Consider the following 19,558-nt stretch of genomic DNA (forward strand, 5'->3'; position numbering starts at 1 on the left):
AGTTATGTGTGTAGAGATGGACACTGCTCTATGTATAGTTAAGACTCGAGAGGAGATAGGGTTTTGTTTATAGTTTTTGTATGTTCTTTGATTTAAGCACTGTGCACTGTGCTTAAATAAACCGGCACTTTTACATGGTTTTCCTGCTTGTTTTCCTGAGCCATGCCTTTCAGGCAAAACACCCCACACTGCCACAACGGCAAAGAGAGGCTGTTCCACTGTATGTGAGGTTTGTATACAACCAGAAGAGGGCAGCTTGAGTGACATGTACAATGGCCAATAGGGAGCTTTATTATACAAAATGTGTCACCGAAGTCCCATAGTAATGACATTGGCCCCTCCACCTTTGAGTATTTGTACTGATCCAAAACTTACCTGAAGGGGAAATTAGTCACGCACACACAAAAAAAAAAAAAAAAAAAAAAAAAAAAAAAAAAAAATCTATCAATCAATTTCCAGTATTCAGAGGTTTATGTATGTATTGTATTTATTTATTTATTTATTGACTGACTGATTACTAACCACCACCCTGGGAACTTACACCACAAAAGAGCAATAACTGTGACGGGACTGCAGACCAGCTCTCCTCAGGCACTCAGGACAGAAACATTTACAGGACACATTACTCAATAGCTTGTCTTTCTTTTCTAACTAAGTTTGTGTGTGTAAAACTTGTCATTTCTGGAAAGAGGGTGTATCTGGTTGACTCTGGATTTAGATATTCATTCAAAATGTACTTCACTGGATTCTCAACACAGGCAGGATCCTACTCCTCTTTCCTGTCTTATGCTACATTAAATGAATAGGGATTGGGGTTTGTAATATGAGGTCTACTCTATACTATTAGCTGAAATACAAAAAACACTGTATATGTCACAGTTTGAGGCACAGTGTGTGTAACTGCTGATAATAAACTAGATGAACCCTGAATAACATTGTGTCAGTGTTGATTTTCTTCCACCTGTGAAGGCTGATAGGAAAAATACAAAATTCTGAGAGCTGTTAAGTCAACCTGACATCTTAAAAGAGGGTAATTCCACTAAGATTATTACATGGGACAAAAAAGAGAAAGACTGATTCAACTCTCATAAATTGGAGCCTGGCTTGCACAGTAAACTCCCTGTAGCCTAGCTGATTGAAGGACATAAGCAGATTGGAGAAAATCCAAAAGAAGAAAAGTAAGTTTCTCTCCTGATATTTCCAGCATTACAAATAACTCAAAAGGGTGTATCTGTCCCAACATACATAAAATATTATAAATATTATATATAAGAAAAAGTAAATAATGCCCCGTTTCCACTGGCGGATGCATCCGGCCCTGGACGCTTAAACAGGTGTTTCCACTGGCTTTAAGCGCCTGGATGCGTCTGGACGTGTCCGGACATGTCCATGTTTTGTGGACGATTAACTATCAGCTGCCAGAAGTGGCCGTAAGCATCCGTCACACCCACTAAGGAAATACTTCGCTTTCAGAAGCAGAGATGTGTGCTGGACTTGCACGCAGACAGGCAGGAGATCAGCTACATTATGTCAGAAGATATAATCTCAAGTGCCGTGTGAGATCACGAAGAAATTTGTTTTATTAGCAGCATGGACGTACAGAAACAATAACTACAGTTAATATCCGAGTGTATTCAAAACTTGGCAAACACGGATTTCACAGGATCCGGTGCAGTGTCATGACTAGTTAAAAATAAACTAAAGGATAATAATCTCATAGGTAGCAGCTGATTTTATTATGATTTTATGAACAACTGGACGGTGTTTCAGTCGTTTAGTGAATGGTTTGCTGGTCTGTTGTATAACAGCCCCGCAGAGAAAATCAGTATGAACGTGAAGTTAAATGAATGAATAAATAAATACAGCAGACCTGGGTTTCCCTCTAAAACATGGACTGGTTTACAAAATGCGTTCATAAGTCCATAAACGCCATGACTGATACGTGCACACTTTAGTTAAATTATAACCTGCTATATTGTAGCTGGATGATTAATCGTGAAATGTGTATTTTGTTTCAGCTGTAACTTGCCCTGATTAAGGACGTCGGCTAAGTAAATTAAAAATAATACGGCAAAAAGTGTAATCTGCAGTTACAAATCTGTAGTAAGAGTAATAAGTTAAGGGAGTCAAGTTGTGCCATTTAAAATACATATCTACTAGCACATATCTTAATGATGATTACAATAATAACAATAATAAATAGCAAATATTTATTTGTATTGTTGCACATGGAAATGTTTTCTTATGGTAACGTAATGCTTGTCTAAATATAAAGTCGTCTACACACGTTTAGCTCTTCCTAATATCTCTTAAAATAAACGTGTATTTATTACGCTGTCTCCAATCATGTAAAGCATAAAGAATAAAATAGACACAAAAGTCGTTTCCACATCAGGCTCTACCACTCGTGGTGTTGTTTTCTGTCTGTTATTAAAACGAAACACAAACCAAACCCACAATCGCTCTGCTCCTCCCACAACAGGGACGGACTTGCTACAATGGCCTGGCTTTACAAAAAGCTCTGGGACGCATCCAAAGACGGACGCGTCTGGCATGGCACGGCATGGCACGGACGCTTAAGCCAGTGGGACCGAGGCATAAGCCATGAGAATGAATGATAATCATGACTTTTGGACCATAGCTATCCATACAATGCTCCTCAACTGAAATGCTTTCAGAAGATTTAAAAAATACATATATGCATACATAAATATACAGGGGTCCCTCTTGCTTTTGTCATTTAAGTTAGACACGTCACAACAATATATTAATACCTTGTGTAAATTAAAGAAGATAAAATACCGCTTGTGAAGTTTCTAGCTTTAGACCAGAGACACCAGTAATAATAACAGCCCACTTCACTTTGACCGCTGACATAACGTGGCTGCAGATTAACTTTAAGATTTTTTTTTTTTTACAAAACGTATGTAGATACAGGGTCACTATATATGAGGTGGAAATGCCGCAAATTAAAACTTTACTGGAAAAATACAGTGGCCATGTGACTTTGTCACATTTTATTGTGTTACAAACTGATATTTTGATGCATTTTGATTCCTCCTTTTGGTTACTAAACACGTTGAAGAGACAAGATAATTGTTATTGTGAAAGAACAGTTCATGAAGGAGAAAAAAAAAGGTAAGTATTCACCCCTTCAGTCAATACTTGATAGAACCACCTGTGTGCCTTTTGGGCTAGTTATCTACAAGATTTACACATCTGGTTTGAACAATATTTGCCCATTCTTCTTGGCAAAATTGTTCAAGCTCTGTCAATATAGATGAGGATCACTGGTGGACAGCAAACTTCAAAGCTTTAAGTTCACAGATTGTCAGTCGGATTCAAGTCTGGGCTTTAACTTCATCAATCTAGGATATTCACTTTCTTGTTTTCAATCCACTCCAGTGTTGCTTTGGCTGTGTGCTTGAGGCCATTGTCCTGCTGAGAGTTGAATCTGTGTCCCAGTCTTTTGCATTATGAAGCAGGTTTTCCTCAAGGATTTGCCTGTATGTAGCTACATCCAATTTGTCCTATACCCTTTCAAGCTTCCCAGTCCCAGCTGCTGCAAATCATCCCCATAACATGATGCTGCCATCACCATACCTCGCATTAGGGACGGTGTTACCTGGGTGATTGCTGTGTTTGCGCCAGATATAATATTTTGCATTTAGCTCAAACAGTTCCACATTTATTTCAACAGGCCATTAAAGTGTATTTAATTTGAAATCACGTGAACCACTTTTATTGCACACAAATGGGACTCCATTCAATGTACTGTGTGAATTGAAGGCAATTGGTTACACCTGAGCTAATTTAAGGGTCATAGCAAAGGGGGTGAATAATTTATTTTATTTTAATTTATTTATTTTTTCACCCCACAAATTTTTCCCACATGTAAAATGTAGGAAAGTGTAGAGTAGGTTCTGTATACCAATCCAATTTAAATGCATCACAATTTCAGGAATACTTCCTATAGCCACTGTATTTTATTCCATCTAAATCACTAGCTTATAACATCTTCAAAGCTCAAATTGTAATTCTTGGAGGCACCTCAATACCTACAATGGAAAAAAGTATTACAATCCCACAAAAAAAAATAGAGTAAAAAAGGACAACAAAAGGCAAGCCATCTAGGTGCAGGGCATAATAAAACCAGTATAATGAGATATCATTATTTTTCAGTGAAAACTGCTGTATTTGAATTCAATTCAACTGAATTCAAAAATGAACAATTAGATCTTATTACAGCAATAAAAGAATCTCAATTGACTTAAAATGTAAGCCTTCATTCTTAACAATACTTCCAAGTTTTCTTTTCATAAGTTGCTGCTCCCTGTGTAGCTCTGTGACAGCTAGGTCTAAAGGTTAGCTAGATAATTCCAGGGGTTGAGCTGATGCAAAGTGCTTATATTGTAATGCAAATGTATTCGAGGCACAATGAAGTGTGGGGATACATTTTTAAAAATTATGTATTGTTTATTGAACAAAAGGCACCAGCATTGAGTTCATGAAGAGTTGCCCTTCCTAATTACCTTCATACTTAACTCAAGGTTGTGTGCTCTCCCTCTCTCTCTCAACCCAACTGCCAAACTGATAAACTGTCAGAACTGTAGGATTTTTACAGAAGCAACCAAGCGAGATTCTGTTAGTTGCTATTGTTTCATGCATATAGTATACAGTGAGAGAAAAAAAGTATTTGATCCCCTGCTGATTTTGTATGTTTGCCCACTGACAAAGAAATTATCAGTCTATAATTTTAATGGTAGGTGTGTTTTAACAGTGAGAGACAGAATAACAACAAAAAAATCCAGAAAAACGCATTTCAAAAAAGTTATACATTGATTTGCATGTTAATGAGGGAAATAAGTATTTGACCCCTTCGACTTAGTACTCGGTAGCAAAATCCTTGTTGGCAATCACAGAGGTCAGTTGTAGTTGTAGTGGGCCACCAGGTTTGCACACATCTCAGGAGGGATTTTGTCCCACTCCTCTTTGCAGATCCTCTCCAAGTCATTAAGGTTTCGAGGCTGACGTTTGGCAAATCGAACCTTAAGCTCCCTCCACAGATTTTCTATGGGATTAAGGTCTGGAGACTGGCTAGACCACTCCAGGACCTTAATGTGCTTCTTCTTGAGCCACTGCTTTGTTGCCTTGGCTGTATGTTTTGGGTCATTGTCATGCTGGAATACCCATCCACGACCCATTTTCAATGCCCTGGCTGAGGGAAGGAGGTTCTCACCCAAGATTTGACGGTACATGGCCCCGTCCATCGTCCCTTTGATGCGGTGTAGTTGTCCTGTCCGATTAGCAGAAAAACACCCCCAAAGCATAATGTTTCCACCTCCATGTTTGACAGTGGGGATGGTGTTCTTGGGGTCATAGGCAGCATTCCTCCTCCTCCAAACATGGCAAGTTGAGTTGATGCCAAAGAGCTCGATTTTGGTCTCATCTGACCACAACACTTTCACCCAGTTCTCCTCTGAATCATTCAGATGTTCATTGGCAAACTTCAGACGGGCCTGTACATGTGCTTTCTTGAGCAGGGGGACCTTACGGGCGCTGCAGGATTTCAGTCCTTCACGGCGTAGTGTGTTACCAATTGTTTTCTTGGTGACTATGGTCCCAGCTGCCTTGAGATCATTAACAAGATCCTCCCGTGTAGTTCTGGGCTGATTCCTCACCGTTCTCATGATCATTGAAACTCCACGAGGTGAGATCTTGCATGGAACCCCAGACCGAGGGAGACTGACAGTTATTTTGTGTTTCTTCCATTTGCGAATAATTGCACCAACTGTTGTCACCTTCTCACCAAGCTGCTTGGCGATGGTCTTGTAGCCCATTCCAGCCTTGTGTAGGTCTACAATCTTGTCCCTGACATCCTTGGACAGCTCTTTGGTCTTGGCCATGGTGGAGAGTTTGGAATCTGATTGATTGATTGCTTCTGTGGACAGGTGTCTTTTATACAGGTAACGAGCTGAGATTAGGAGCACTCCCTTTAAGAGTCTCAGCTCATTACCTGAAATCTTGCTTATTGATAGGGGATCAAATACTTATTTCCCTCATTAACAAGCAAATCAATGTATAACTTTTTGGAAATGCGTTTTTCTGGATTTTGTTGTTGTTATTCTTTCTCTCACTGTTAAAATACACCTACCATTAAAATTATACAGTGATCATTTCTTTGTCAGTGGGCAAACATACAAAATCAGCAGGGGATCAAATACTTTTTTCCCTCACTGTATATGGCACATAAGGTTACCAGATACTGAATTACATAACTCCCTTGGGAAGTCCCAATACCACAGGTTTAACATGTCACCTTTAAGTCATAACTGTATGATTTATAAAGACATTTTATCAGTTATGCATTAGGAATACAAATCTGAATATCCTTCAGCCCTCAAGGACCAAAGTTAATTGGCTTAATTACAGTAAAATTGGTAAATATAATCCATGATCCGCAGATCTTCTAGGCTTTTAGAAAAGTACAAACAATATAATCTCAATGTTATTGCCAGTGAAAAGTGCTTGTTACCTGATCTTCTGAGAGCTGAGATATGTGATTCACGGCAGCGTAGGACTCGATCTTGGGATTGAAGTGATTGATTATGGCCCTGTAATTACAAAGAGGAAAAATCACTATAAAGGTCTGTAAATTATCAACAGGTCCAGAAGGCAAACACTATGTTGTGGCGAGGGCAGACAAACCCTGAGGAATATGTGCAGTCCTATTATCCACTTTACATGCACAATATTCTCTTGTATCTGTGTTTGTGTGTGTATGTCCTACATCAGTCTACATTTGCATTAGCATTCCTCAACACATTAACCTGTGCAATCATGTGTGCAATTAACATAAAACCGGTGCAGTTGAAATCTTAGATGCAGCCGGACTATTTAAGTCATTGTAGAAGTTCTAACCATGATAGAAGTTGGGAGTATTTCCTCCCTGTGCTCATGTCTCTATCTGTATCAATGGAGCAGCTCAGGGTCATTCACAAGTCTTCACTCACTGTGTGCACACACCATCTATTATGCTCCATAAATCTGTGATCCCCTTCTAAATAAAGAGGCAGGCTCTTAATCTGGTAATGCATCCAGAAGGAAGGTGTTTTATTGGTGCCTTGAGCCCAGCTGCTATCTGTCATTCCTGTGCACACCTTAATTTACAGCCTTGCTGCAGGAGTGATGTGGGACTTTCTGCACTAAGTGTATTTTTTTGTAATCTTGCCAATTGCCATTTCTTCCAGTGGATATGGTAATCATGACCAGCTTTTGTTTTCTAATTAAGAGTTGCCAGATTTAATCTCTTCTTTGGCCCTGATTTACAATGCAGAATAGTATACTTCATAACCACACAGCTGCAACTCAGGGCAGATATTCCCAGCTACTGCTTTAAAACTGGAGGAAGATTTCACAGGGAGATCAGCTGGCTTCACCATAGCTACCCAACAGTCACTGCTGTCAGCAGTGACCTTCTTTATGGGAAATCTGAAGGCCTATGTTTCATGACATTTATAAATGGGGAATTTAAAATTTTCTACCGAATGTTTTGATTTGGAAAAAAGGAAAATCTAATACAGAGTTCAGATAGCCAGAACAAGTGCTTCAACCACAGGAGGGATTCTTGTGGACTAAAGGTTGATAGTATGTACAGCAAAGTAACATTGGATGCAATCACATGCAATAACATGCATTACCATTGCAGTGTTATAGAGACAAGTACTTATACAAGTACATATTTGTCTGTGTTGGATTCCTATATTTCGATGGGAATGCATTTCTAACCTCCCTCCCTGCCAGAAGGTTGATAGTGTTAGATATTTATAGGGTTTGCGCATATACACTCACCTAAAGGATTATTAGGAACACCATACTAATACTGTGTTTGACCCCCTTTCGCCTTCAGAACTGCCTTAATTCTACGTGGCATTGATTCAACAAGGTGCTGAAAGCATTCTTTAGAAATGTTGGCCCATATTGATAGGATAGCATCTTGCAGTTGATGGAGATTTGTGGGATGCACATCCAGGGCACGAAGCTCCCGTTCCACCACATCCCAAAGATGCTCTATTGGGTTGAGATCTGGTGACTGTGGGGGCCAGTTTAGTACAGTGAACTCATTGTCATGTTCAAGAAACCAATTTGAAATGATTCGACCTTTGTGACATGGTGCATTATCCTGCTGGAAGTAGCCATCAGAGGATGGGTACATGGTGGTCATAAAGGGATGGACATGGTCAGAAACAATGCTCAGGTAGGCCGTGGCATTTAAACGATGCCCAATTGGCACTAAGGGGCCTAAAGTGTGCCAAGAAAACATCCCCCACACCATTACACCACCACCACCAGCCTGCACAGTGGTAACAAGGCATGATGGATCCATGTTCTCATTCTGTTTATGCCAAATTCTGACTCTACCATCTGAATGTCTCAACAGAAATCGAGACTCATCAGACCAGGCAACATTTTTCCAGTCTTCAACTGTCCAATTTTGGTGAGCTTGTGCAAATTGTAGCCTCTTTTTCCTATTTGTAGTGGAGATGAGTGGTACCCGGTGGGGTCTTCTGCTGTTGTAGCCCATCCGCCTCAAGGTTGTACGTGTTGTGGCTTCACAAATGCTTTGCTGCATACCTCGGTTGTAACGAGTGGTTATTTCAGTCAAAGTTGCTCTTCTATCAGCTTGAATCAGTCGGCCCATTCTCCTCTGACCTCTAGCATCAACAAGGCATTTTCGCCCACAGGACTGCCGCATACTGGATGTTTTTCCCTTTTCACACCATTCTTTGTAAACCCTAGAAATGGTTGTGCATGAAAATCCCAGTAACTGAGCACATTGTGAAATACTCAGACCGGCCCGTCTGGCACCAACAACCATGCCACGCTCAAAATTACTTAAATCACCTTTCTTTCCCATTCAGACATTCAGTTTGGAGTTCAGGAGATTGTCTTGACCAGGACCACACCCCTAAATGCATTGAAGCAACTGCCATGTGATTGGTTGGTTAGATAATTGCATTAATGAGAAAATGAACAGGTGTTCCTAATAATCCTTTAGGTGAGTGTGTATATATATATATATATATATATACACTGATCAGCCATAACATTATGACCACCTGCCTAATATTGTGTAGGTCCCAAAACAGCCCTGACCCGTTGAGGCATGGACTCCACTAGACCTCTGAAGGTGTGCTGTGGAATCTGGCACCAAGTACCAGTAGCTCGTCTGTTGGATCGGACCACACGGGCCAGCCTTCACTCCCCACGTACAACAATGAGCCTTGGCCGCCCATGACCCTGTCGCCGGTTCACCGCTTTTCCTTCCTTGGAACACTTTTCATAGGTACTGACCACAGCAGACCGGGAATACGCCAAAAGAGCTGCAGTTTTGGAGATGCTCTAACCATCACAATTTGGCCCTTGTCAAAGTCGCTCAGATCCTTACGCTTGCCCATTTTTCCTGCTTCTAACACATCAATTTTGAGGACAAAATGTTCACTTCCTGTCTAATATATCCCACCCACTGACAGGTGCCATGATAATGAGATTATCAGTGTTATTCACTTCACCTGTCAGTGGTCATAATGTTATGGCTGATCGGTATAAATATATATATAAATCTCTATAATTTAAAAAGGGGAAAAAAGTTAAAGTAACAAACAATTAAAAGGGGGATGAATAAGGCTTTTACACAGCTTCTCTTAATTAGAATTTCAATAACACTGTTCATTGAACATTAATTCCTAGCAAATATAAGACAAAGGAAAATTAACTTGTTGATATCCAGTTAGAGTGGATCATTAATCGAGTTCGGTCAAACACAATAACTTAATAATAATAATAATCATAATAGGACATCCAGATATGCACTGAATTTAATAACGCTTAAGTAAAATAAACAAACAAATCCTCCCCTTTGTGCACTGTAAGCACTGTATTTTCTAAAGATAAAAACTTTAAAAGATAAAAGCTTACTTATGGAAATCAAAAAGGATATGGCGGCTACACAGCACTGCAGTAGGTGCTACACACTTGTTTTGGACACACAGCAGCAGTAATGTACAGTGAGGGAAAAAAGTATTTGATCTCCTGCTGATTTTGTACGTTTGCCCACTGACAAAGAAATGATCAGTCTATAATTTTAATGGTAGATGTATTTTAAAAGTGAGAGACAGAATAACAACAAAAAAATCCAGAAAAATGCATTTCAAAAAAGTTATAAATTGATTTGCATGTTAATGAGGGAAATAAGTATTTGATCCCCTATCAATCAGCAAGATTTCTGGCTCCCAGGTGTCTTTTATACAGGTAACGAGCTGAGATTAGGAGCACTCTTAAAGGGAGTGCTCCTAATCTCAGCTCATTACCTGTATAAAAGACACCTTTTCACAGAAGCAATCAATCAATCAGATTCCAAACTCTCAACCATGGCCAAGACCAAAGAGCTGTCCAAGGATGTCAGGGACAAAATTGTAGACCTACACAAGGCTGGAATGGGCTACAAGACCATCGCCAAGCAGCTTGGTGAGAAGGTGACAACAGCTGGTGCGATTATTCGCAAATGGAAGAAACACAAAATAACTGTCAGTCTCCCTCGGTCTGGGGCTCCATGCAAGATCTCACCTTGTGGAGTTTCAATGATCATGAGAACGGTGAGGAATCAGCCCAGAACTACACGGGAGGATCTTGTTAATGATCTCAAGGCAGCTGGGACCATAGTCACCAAGAAAACAATTGGTAACACACTACGCCGTGAAGGACTGAAATCCTGCAGCGCCCGCAAGGTCCCCCTGCTCAAGAAAGGACATGTACAGGCTTGTCTGAAGTTTGCCAATGAACATCTGAATGATTCAGAGGAGAACTGGGTGAAAGTGTTGTGGTCAGATGAGACCAAAATCGAGCTCTTTGGCATCAACTCAACTCGCCGTGTTTGGAGGAGGAGGAATGACCCCAAGAACACCATCCCCACCGTCAAACAAGAAGGTGGTTTTTCTGCTAAGGGGACAGGACAACTGCACCGCATCAAAGGGACGATGGACAGAGCCATGTACCATCAAATCTTGGGTGAGAACCTCCTTCCCTCAGCCAGGGCATTGAAAATGGGTTGTGGATGGGTATTCCAGCATGACAATGACCCAAAACACACAGCCAAGGCAACAAAGGAGTGGCTCAAGAAGAAGTACATTAAGGTCCTGGAGTGGCCTAGCCAGTCTCCAGACCTTAATCCCATAGAAAATCTGTGGAGGGAGCTGAAGGTTCGATTTGCCAAACGTCAGCCTCGAAACCTTAATGACTTGGAGAGGATCTGCAAACAGGAGTGGGACAAAATCCCTCCTGAGATGTGTGCAAACCTGGTGGCCAACTACAAGAAACGTCTGACCTCTGTGATTGCCAACAAGGGTTTTGCCACCAAGTACTAAGTCGAAGGGGTCAAATACTTATTTCCCTCATTAACATGCAAATCAATGTATAACTTTTTTGAAATGCGTTTTTCTGGATTTTTTTGTTGTTATTCTGTCTCTCACTGTTACAATACACCTACCATTAAAATTATAGACTGATCATTACTTTGTCAGTGGGCAAACGTACAAAATCAGCAGGGGATCAAATACTTTTTTCCCTCACTGTACATAATAAGATTATGTATGTAGGTCATCACAGACTCAAACATAGAGACAATTATGGGTATTGGGTAATATTTATTACTACTACGTCCACAATATTGTGTTTGTACTGCAATACTATGTGTATGAGCCTCGTTGTTTCCCTGTCAGGACAATGGCTTAGGAGGTGCGAACTACTATATTATTATTATTATTATTTATTTATTCGCAGATGCCCTTATCCAGGGCGACTTACAAAAAAACTATATTACCAAGGAGGTATGCATGTCCAGACTTGAGTGCACTGCACAGTGTGGACTGATGCCAGAACGTGAAACATGGGAGTCGTCTCTCTCCAGCACTTCTCTCTCTGCCTTCATTCATCCACCTGCAGAGTCCTGTTCCTTTAATTCCGTGGCATATCAACATAAGGTAATAACTCGGTAATTGGAAACATAAGATGCAAATGTATTCTGGCCTGACATTAAACAACCGCATAGAGCAAATGGATTTGAATTTATCGAATAACTGCAAAACTGTGCTCAAACAGTGTCAATAACAGCACTGTGTAGTGGCAGAGGCTGGTTTGTGTGACACAGGAAACAAAATCTATATTCCAATGTCCAATGTTTGAATATCTCTCCTTTTTCGGCCAAGTCGCAAATTCAATGCATGGCACACATTTTGTGGGTAAATTGCGCTTGTTTGAATATGGGGCCCACAGTCTTTAAATGTCAAATTATTATTATTATTTTTTAATAAATGTGCTTTTATGTTTGAACATAAGAGTCTTTTGATACATATTACTATAAAATCTGCATGGACAATTAATCATTAGTAATTAATCATACACAATTGACATTAGTCCAGATACAAAAATGGTTTCCCATACTTGCAAATGGAAAAGAATAAAAAATAAAAAGTTATGTATGTGGTATTTAAATTTGTACCTCTGGGAATGTATTTTTTACTTAACTCTGAATTTCAATTGCACCTTTAAGCAGTGTGATTAAAATGTAATTACAAAACCATGTAAAAGCTACACTTAATACATATACAAAATAAAAGAGTCGAAGGACAATCTTATGATATATGTCATTATGTTTTAAAATATAAGAACATACGAAAGTTTACAAATGAGAAGAGGCCATTCGACCCATCATGCTCGTTTGGTGTCCATTAATAACTGAGTGATCCAAGGATCCTATCCAGCCTGATTTTAAATGTTCCCAAATTTTCAGCTTCAACCACATCGCTGGGGAGTTTGTTCCAGATTGTCACAACTCTCTGTGTAAAGAAGTGTCTCCTGTTTTCCATCTTGAATGTCTTGAAGCCCCATTTCATTTTGTGTCCCTGGGTGCGTGTGTCCCTGCTAATCTGGAAAAGCTCCTCTGCTTTGATGCCTTTCATGATTTTGAAGACTTGAATGAAGTCCCCACGTAGTCTCCTCTGTTCCAGGGTGAAAAGGTTCAGTTCCCTCAGTCTCTCCGAGTAGGACATTCCCTTCAGACATGGAATAAGTCTGGTTGCTCTCCTCTGAACTGCTTCTAGAGCAGCGATATCTTTCTTGAAGTGTGGTGCCCAGAACTGTACACAGTATCCAGATGTTGTCTAACTAGTGCATTGTACACTCTTAACATTACTTAAGTCCCTTTGAATAACCTGTGCTACCGAGATTGTATCTGCTGAGCCACCTATTTTAGTATAATCTGCAAATTTGACAAGTTTGCTAACTATCCCAGAGTCCAGATCATTAATGTAGATTAGAAAAAGCAAAGGCCCTAGTACTGATCCCTATGGAACTCCATTAACAACCTCACTTCAGTTAGAAGCGACTCCTCTAATTGACACCCTCTGTTTCCTATACATCAACCAGTTCATAATCCATCTACTTACATTACCCTGAATGCCTACAGCTTCCAATTTGAGGATCAGTATTTGGTGTGGAACCTTATCATCGGCTTTTTGAAAATCTAAATATATCATATCATATGCTTTCACATGATCTACAGCTGCAGTTGCATGTTCAAAAAATTTGAATAAATTAGTAAGACATGATCTGCCTCGTCTAAACCCATGTTGACTATAACCAAGAATATGGGTTTCATTAAGATGCTCCTCTATTTTCTGTCTAATCTTTTTTTCCAACATTTTACAGGTGATGCAGTTGAGACTGATTGGTCTGTAATTTCCTGGCTCAGTTTTGTCCCCTTTCTTGTGGATTGGAATGACATTTGCCATCTTCCAGTCAGTTGGCACATCCCCTGTTATAAGTGTCATTTGGAATATTTGAGTTAGCGGCCTATAAATAATTTCCCTCATTTCTTAAGTACTGTTGGAAATATACCATCTGGCCCAGGTGATTTGTTTGTTTTTAACTCTGCTAGTCCATGTAGTACCTCCTTCTCATTTATCCTGACCTCTCTTAGGGTTTGAATGGACTGATTGTTAACCTGTGGCATGTTATCCGTTTTTTCTTTTGTAAAAACCTCTGTGAAATACTCATTTAGAATATTTGCCACATCTTGTTCGTTTTCCAAGATACTTCAATTTTTGCCCTTCATGTTTCACTTCCTCCTTTATTGACCTCTTGCTGTTGTAATATTTAAAAAAGCTCTTTGCATTAGTTTTAGCTCTAAGAGCTATGTGTCTTTCTATTTCCCTCTTTGCTTTCCTCATCTCTTTCTTAAGATCTCGTTGCAGCTCAACATATTCTTTGTATTTAGTTTCGTCCCTATCTCTTTTGTATGAGCTATACAACATTTTCTTTCTCTTGATATTTTTTTGCATACTTCTATTAAACCATTTTGGCAAATGTTTTTTGATCCTCAATTTGCTACGTTTTGGTACAAAATCCTCCTGAGCCTCAAGTAGTATATTCTTAAAATATAACCATCCATTTTCAACTGAATCTGTATCCAGTGTGTTCCAGTCTAACTGTTCTAAGTACTGCCTCATACCTTCAAGGTTTGCTTTTCTAAAATTGTAGACCTTTGTTTTAGACTTGGTCCTTGTTTTTTGAAAGAATGCCTCAAAGCTAACCATATTGTGATTAGGGTTGGGTTTCGTTTGAATTTTATCGATTCCAATTCCGATTCCGATTCTGCTTATCGATTCCCAGTTTCGATTCCAATGTGGTAAAAAAGTCAAACGTTTTGATATCAAACACATGTATTCTGTGTCTTATTTTACAAAACATTTAGTTGCAGCTGAATACCATGAACAAAAATCAGCAGGCTACATAAAAACTGAGGACTCGTTTAAGAGCTGTATGTGTGCAAAACTGTTAAATGAACACTAGAAGCGCTGACATTTCAAACTACAAGTGCCAAAGCAGGTCATTATAACCGATAGCTCTTTAACAGATGTGATATGATAATCAAAGGCAAACTATCGAATAAAACTCAAACGTTTTATTCATGAACATCAAATCAAACATTTGTATTGCACAAATTGATTGTTTAAATTGATATATGACCATAAAACATTAATATTATTGCTATGAATAACAAAACTTTTTTCTAAACGCGCACACTGTAGTCAAAACATAAATAACTATATAGCCTACAATAAGCAAAAAGCTCAAAAACGGCATACAGTAAGAGAATGAAACAAGTGTAAACGTAAATATTGGAATAATGCTCAAAAGCAATATTTTATATTTTATTGCATTCATCAAAACATAATTGTACACTAAAGTAAACATTTTCAACACCATGTAAACTTTGTTTTCAACATACAGTGATTGTATTCACTGTAGCTTTGTATTTCAATAAACTATTTACTATATATTTAGCCTGCATACCTGACAGCTCGGGACAGTCCACACAGGACACGTTTCTGCACTTTCCCTGCATGAGTACGTACCTCACACTGCATTTTGACAGCCCTCTCCAGGTGAACATTTTTACTCCACAAATATATAGAATTGCAATAAATGCTCCTCCACTGGTAATGTCCATGAATCATTATTTTGCATGCGATGTTCCTGCACTATTGCACTTGTACTACGTGCAGTAGCAATCGCGTATTGATCAGTAGAGTAAAAGCACTCGGTGCCATTTGGACATGGCGTTCCACACGCATTGTTTTCACAACACTGGGACGAATCCACGAATGATCACTGTCATTGCCAGTATCACTGATGCCCCTGAATCAGTCATGTTCATATACACGGCATTTCCAAAACCAGCTCTTTTCAGTCCGTTTCAAATCCATGTTTATTTATGGGTAATAATTTTATCCACTTAATCTGACTACAGTTGTAAGAAAACACCTGTAATGCTGTACAATGTGTGTGTTTTTCAAGCACATGAAAAACTGTAGACAGATAGAGATCGCCACTTGAGCACCAGAGCGCACGTAGATTACCGAGGAAGCTCCTGGCAGATCAACGTTTGGGTCCTCACAAATGACATCCGGTCTATCTGAAAATGCACACACAGGAATTGCTAAGTGGAATCGAAATTTTAATTTTTTAACAAGTATCCGATTCCAGAATTGGAATCGATTTTTCAATTCCCAACCCTAATTGTGATCACAGTTTCACATTGATTCTCTAACTAGTGTCCCTCTGACTATATCGTGATCATTTGAAAAGACCAAGTCAATGCATGTGCTCTTCCTGGTTGCTCCCTGACTAATTGAGTTAGAAAGCAGTCATTTACCATCTCAACCATTTCTATTTCTGCTTCTGTAGTCCCAACTGGGCTTTCCCAGTCTATGTTTGGGAAATTGAAATCCCCCATTATGACAGCCACATCCTTGCTACATGCAGTCCTGATTACACTGTACAATGCAACATCTTGCTGAATATCTCAGTTGGGTGGTTTTTAACACACTCCTACCACTAATCCTCTGGATTTCTTGTTCAAAAGTTTAACCCACAAAGATTCTGTTTCGTTACTGGGATCAAATTTGAGTTCTTCTGCCTCCATGTCATTTTTGACATATAATGCTACCCCACCACCTCTTTGATTCTGCCTGTCCCTCTTAAACTGTGTGTATCCTTTCAACTTGTATTCAACCCAATTTTATCAGGTGTAATTACTTCCATTTCTATCATTGAATTACTTTTCAATTCACAGCAGTTCTAATCTTGATACATTATAGATTATATTGATTCCTAGATTGCATATATCCCATCATGTGCTTAATGATCATGAAGCTACAAATATTGAACCAGGTATGTTTTCCTTTATTTCCCCATTATATTTACGAAATGCCATTAATCTCTGCACAGGGAACCTTATTCACAATTCATGACTTACTGAAGCCCAACTCAAAATGTGACCTATTATTGGAATTAAAGAAAAAATAAAATGCTAAAAAAGCATCCTTCTACTTGAATGACAAAAGCTCCCTTAAGGCCTCTGGGATAGATTAATTGAAAGAAATAGCAGGCTGGAAGTTGCCACAGAAGGAACAAAGTTAAAAGGTGGCTGACATTTCTCTACTCTCCATGGAAACTGGGGCACACATGAATAACACTCAGTTAGGTCCAGATCTGAGGCTGAGGGGCACTGGACTGATTGACAGGTAACCAAACATAACATTTAGCCTGGTTAAACAGTGGTTTAACCAATTCAGAAAGAAACAAAGTGAAAATAAAGCAATTTGCAGGACCTACAAAATAAAATTTGAGCAGTCAGTGTATTGTGAGTTTGAGTTTAATTTGTTTAAAAATAATGTATTGTCCTCCGGTTCTGTTTTAATATCATATCTAATTGTCCTAACCATTGCACTACATTTAATGTCAAAACATTAAAAAGGAAATATTGAGTTAACAGGACAGCATGTCAATATTTTTTTTTCATTCAGACAAATACTTTGGTAGGGAAAATGACCAAAACAATAATGTCCACAGTTCTTTAAAAGTACAGTTATTTTTTATGTGTCGCCTGCAAATCAACCACTAAACCCGGTCATAGTATTGCAATGGAAAATATTTGAATGGAAAACAGGCTATGTGCACTCTCCCAATTGCTCCTCAATTATCAGCACACTAACTTATGAGATTGAAGAAAGAAAAGGTTTGTCCCTGAGGTTAGACCACGTTTCTAAAAGATTATGTTGCGGTTACATTTTAAAATGTTTACATGCACGTTTGCTGTTGTATCATTTACCACTGGATGATAGAGTTCTGAATGCTGTACATTGTGAGCCACCAACAAAAACCTCCGGGGCATTTTCCTAGGAAATAGATTAAAAAAAAACATGGTACAAAAGCATTCCTTCTGTTGTTGTTCAATGTTGTTCAAACCCTGTAAGAATAAATCTTTGTGTTTCAAATTAGTATGTTGTTGTTGTGCTAGCTGCTGCCCATCTGGTATTCACAATACAGGGCCATAAATTTAAACTCACCTTTGACCTTGAACTGATGTAATTTGCAAACTTCTTTAAATTGGAAAAGCTGCTAATTAAGTGGAGGGCCTTGAATTGACCAAGTCTGCAAAGTTTTAATTATTTAGTAAATATTTGATGTATTTGTTTATTTTTCCATTCTTACTCAATTCAGATTCAACAATTTCCTATGCTTCTCCTGGAAGGACGAGACATGCATCCATCTTCCAAACCTCAAGTTGTTCAAGCCATCACACTGCAGGCACAGAAAGTCTACAGCCCAGCTAGTACACCAATTAGAGGATTTGATGCAGCTAAACCCACACCTGGATAACATTTTCACTTTCAACCACAATGCCTTGTGGCTGTTTCTACCACGGAGGAATAAATTTGCCATTAGAAAGCTACATAAACCTACTGAACAGAATATTAAAATAATAATAATAATAATAATAATAATAATAATAATGCTATTTTAAGCTTTGTGTTTTAATAATCATATTCAAATGCAAGATTATGCCACTACAATCAGCAAATATGATATTATTATTATTATTATTATATTATAGAACCAGCCTTCTGAACAGAGTCTTGAATCATTTTAAGTATTTAATTTGATCATTCACACTTTATACTTCCTTTATGTATGTATGTATGTATGTATTTATGTATTATTTTTTACTCCCTGACATAATTGAGAGCTCTACTGTCCCCCTTACCCCACCTTTTTGTTATGTACTCAAAGCCTGTTCGTCTCATCAGATTTAACTTCTAGCTTTTCTTTCAGTTCTTAGGTTTGTGGAATTTCCTTTACAGGAACACAATATCTTGGGAAGGCAGCTTTTCAATTTAACATAATACTATAATCATTCCCAGGTACTCCAAGAAAATTTGTTTTCACCCATGTCAATGTTTCCATCCACATGTTTCCCTCCCACCGCAAAAAAAGGAGTTTGCATATGCACTTATATGGGTGTCTGCTTGCACAGCCAATATGGCTTTTTCAGATTTCCTCCTATTGAAGTCTAATCTGTGCTGGTACACGTCTAGAAGAATTGTCCCAAAACCGAGATTGAACCGATCAACAGTTTCTCTCTTACCACCTACATGTACCAGAGGTTGTGTCTTATTACTGGGGACTTTAAACTCCTTTTCCTGAATGTATTCCTGGAAAAATAAATTAAAACTCCTAATCTGAATGTTCAAATTAACAAGTCTCTTAAAATGATCCAGGACATGCTCTGTGTTCAGAAGGCTGGTTCTATAATAATATAGTAATGATAATAATAATAATAATAATAATAATAATAATAATAATAATAAAAACAACAACTTCACCATATTTGCTGATCATTACAGGCATAATCCTGCATTGGATTATATAAAACATATATAAGGAAATTACCCTTATTGCCAGATTTTTGAAGAAACAGCATTATTATTATTGTGTTCGGTAGGCATATTTAGCTTTCTATTGGCACATTTATTCCATCTCCATGGTAGAAACAGCCAGGTGACGTTTTGCCAGCAGAAAACGGTGCAGTGCCTAAACGTCAGCCTGTTGTCGTTTCTCTTGTGATGCTGGGTTGTGCAGCTGGATGTGCTAACAA

General features: G+C 38.7%; 1 protein-coding gene across 1 annotated transcript in view; it reads right to left on the bottom strand.

Moving 5' to 3' along the window:
• Nucleotides 1-19,558, bottom strand: part of armh3 (armadillo like helical domain containing 3) — a 114,459-nt gene that overhangs the window by 20,570 nt on the left and 74,331 nt on the right. Inside the window, exon 24 of the mRNA XM_066692805.1 lies at nucleotides 6,536-6,614. Coding sequence (XP_066548902.1) covers nucleotides 6,536-6,614 — 79 coding nt within the window. The remainder of the gene's footprint in view (nucleotides 1-6,535; nucleotides 6,615-19,558) is intronic.

This window comes from Amia ocellicauda, chromosome 20 (genome assembly GCF_036373705.1).
Source record: "Amia ocellicauda isolate fAmiCal2 chromosome 20, fAmiCal2.hap1, whole genome shotgun sequence".
Classification (NCBI taxonomy): Eukaryota; Metazoa; Chordata; class Actinopteri; order Amiiformes; family Amiidae; genus Amia; species Amia ocellicauda.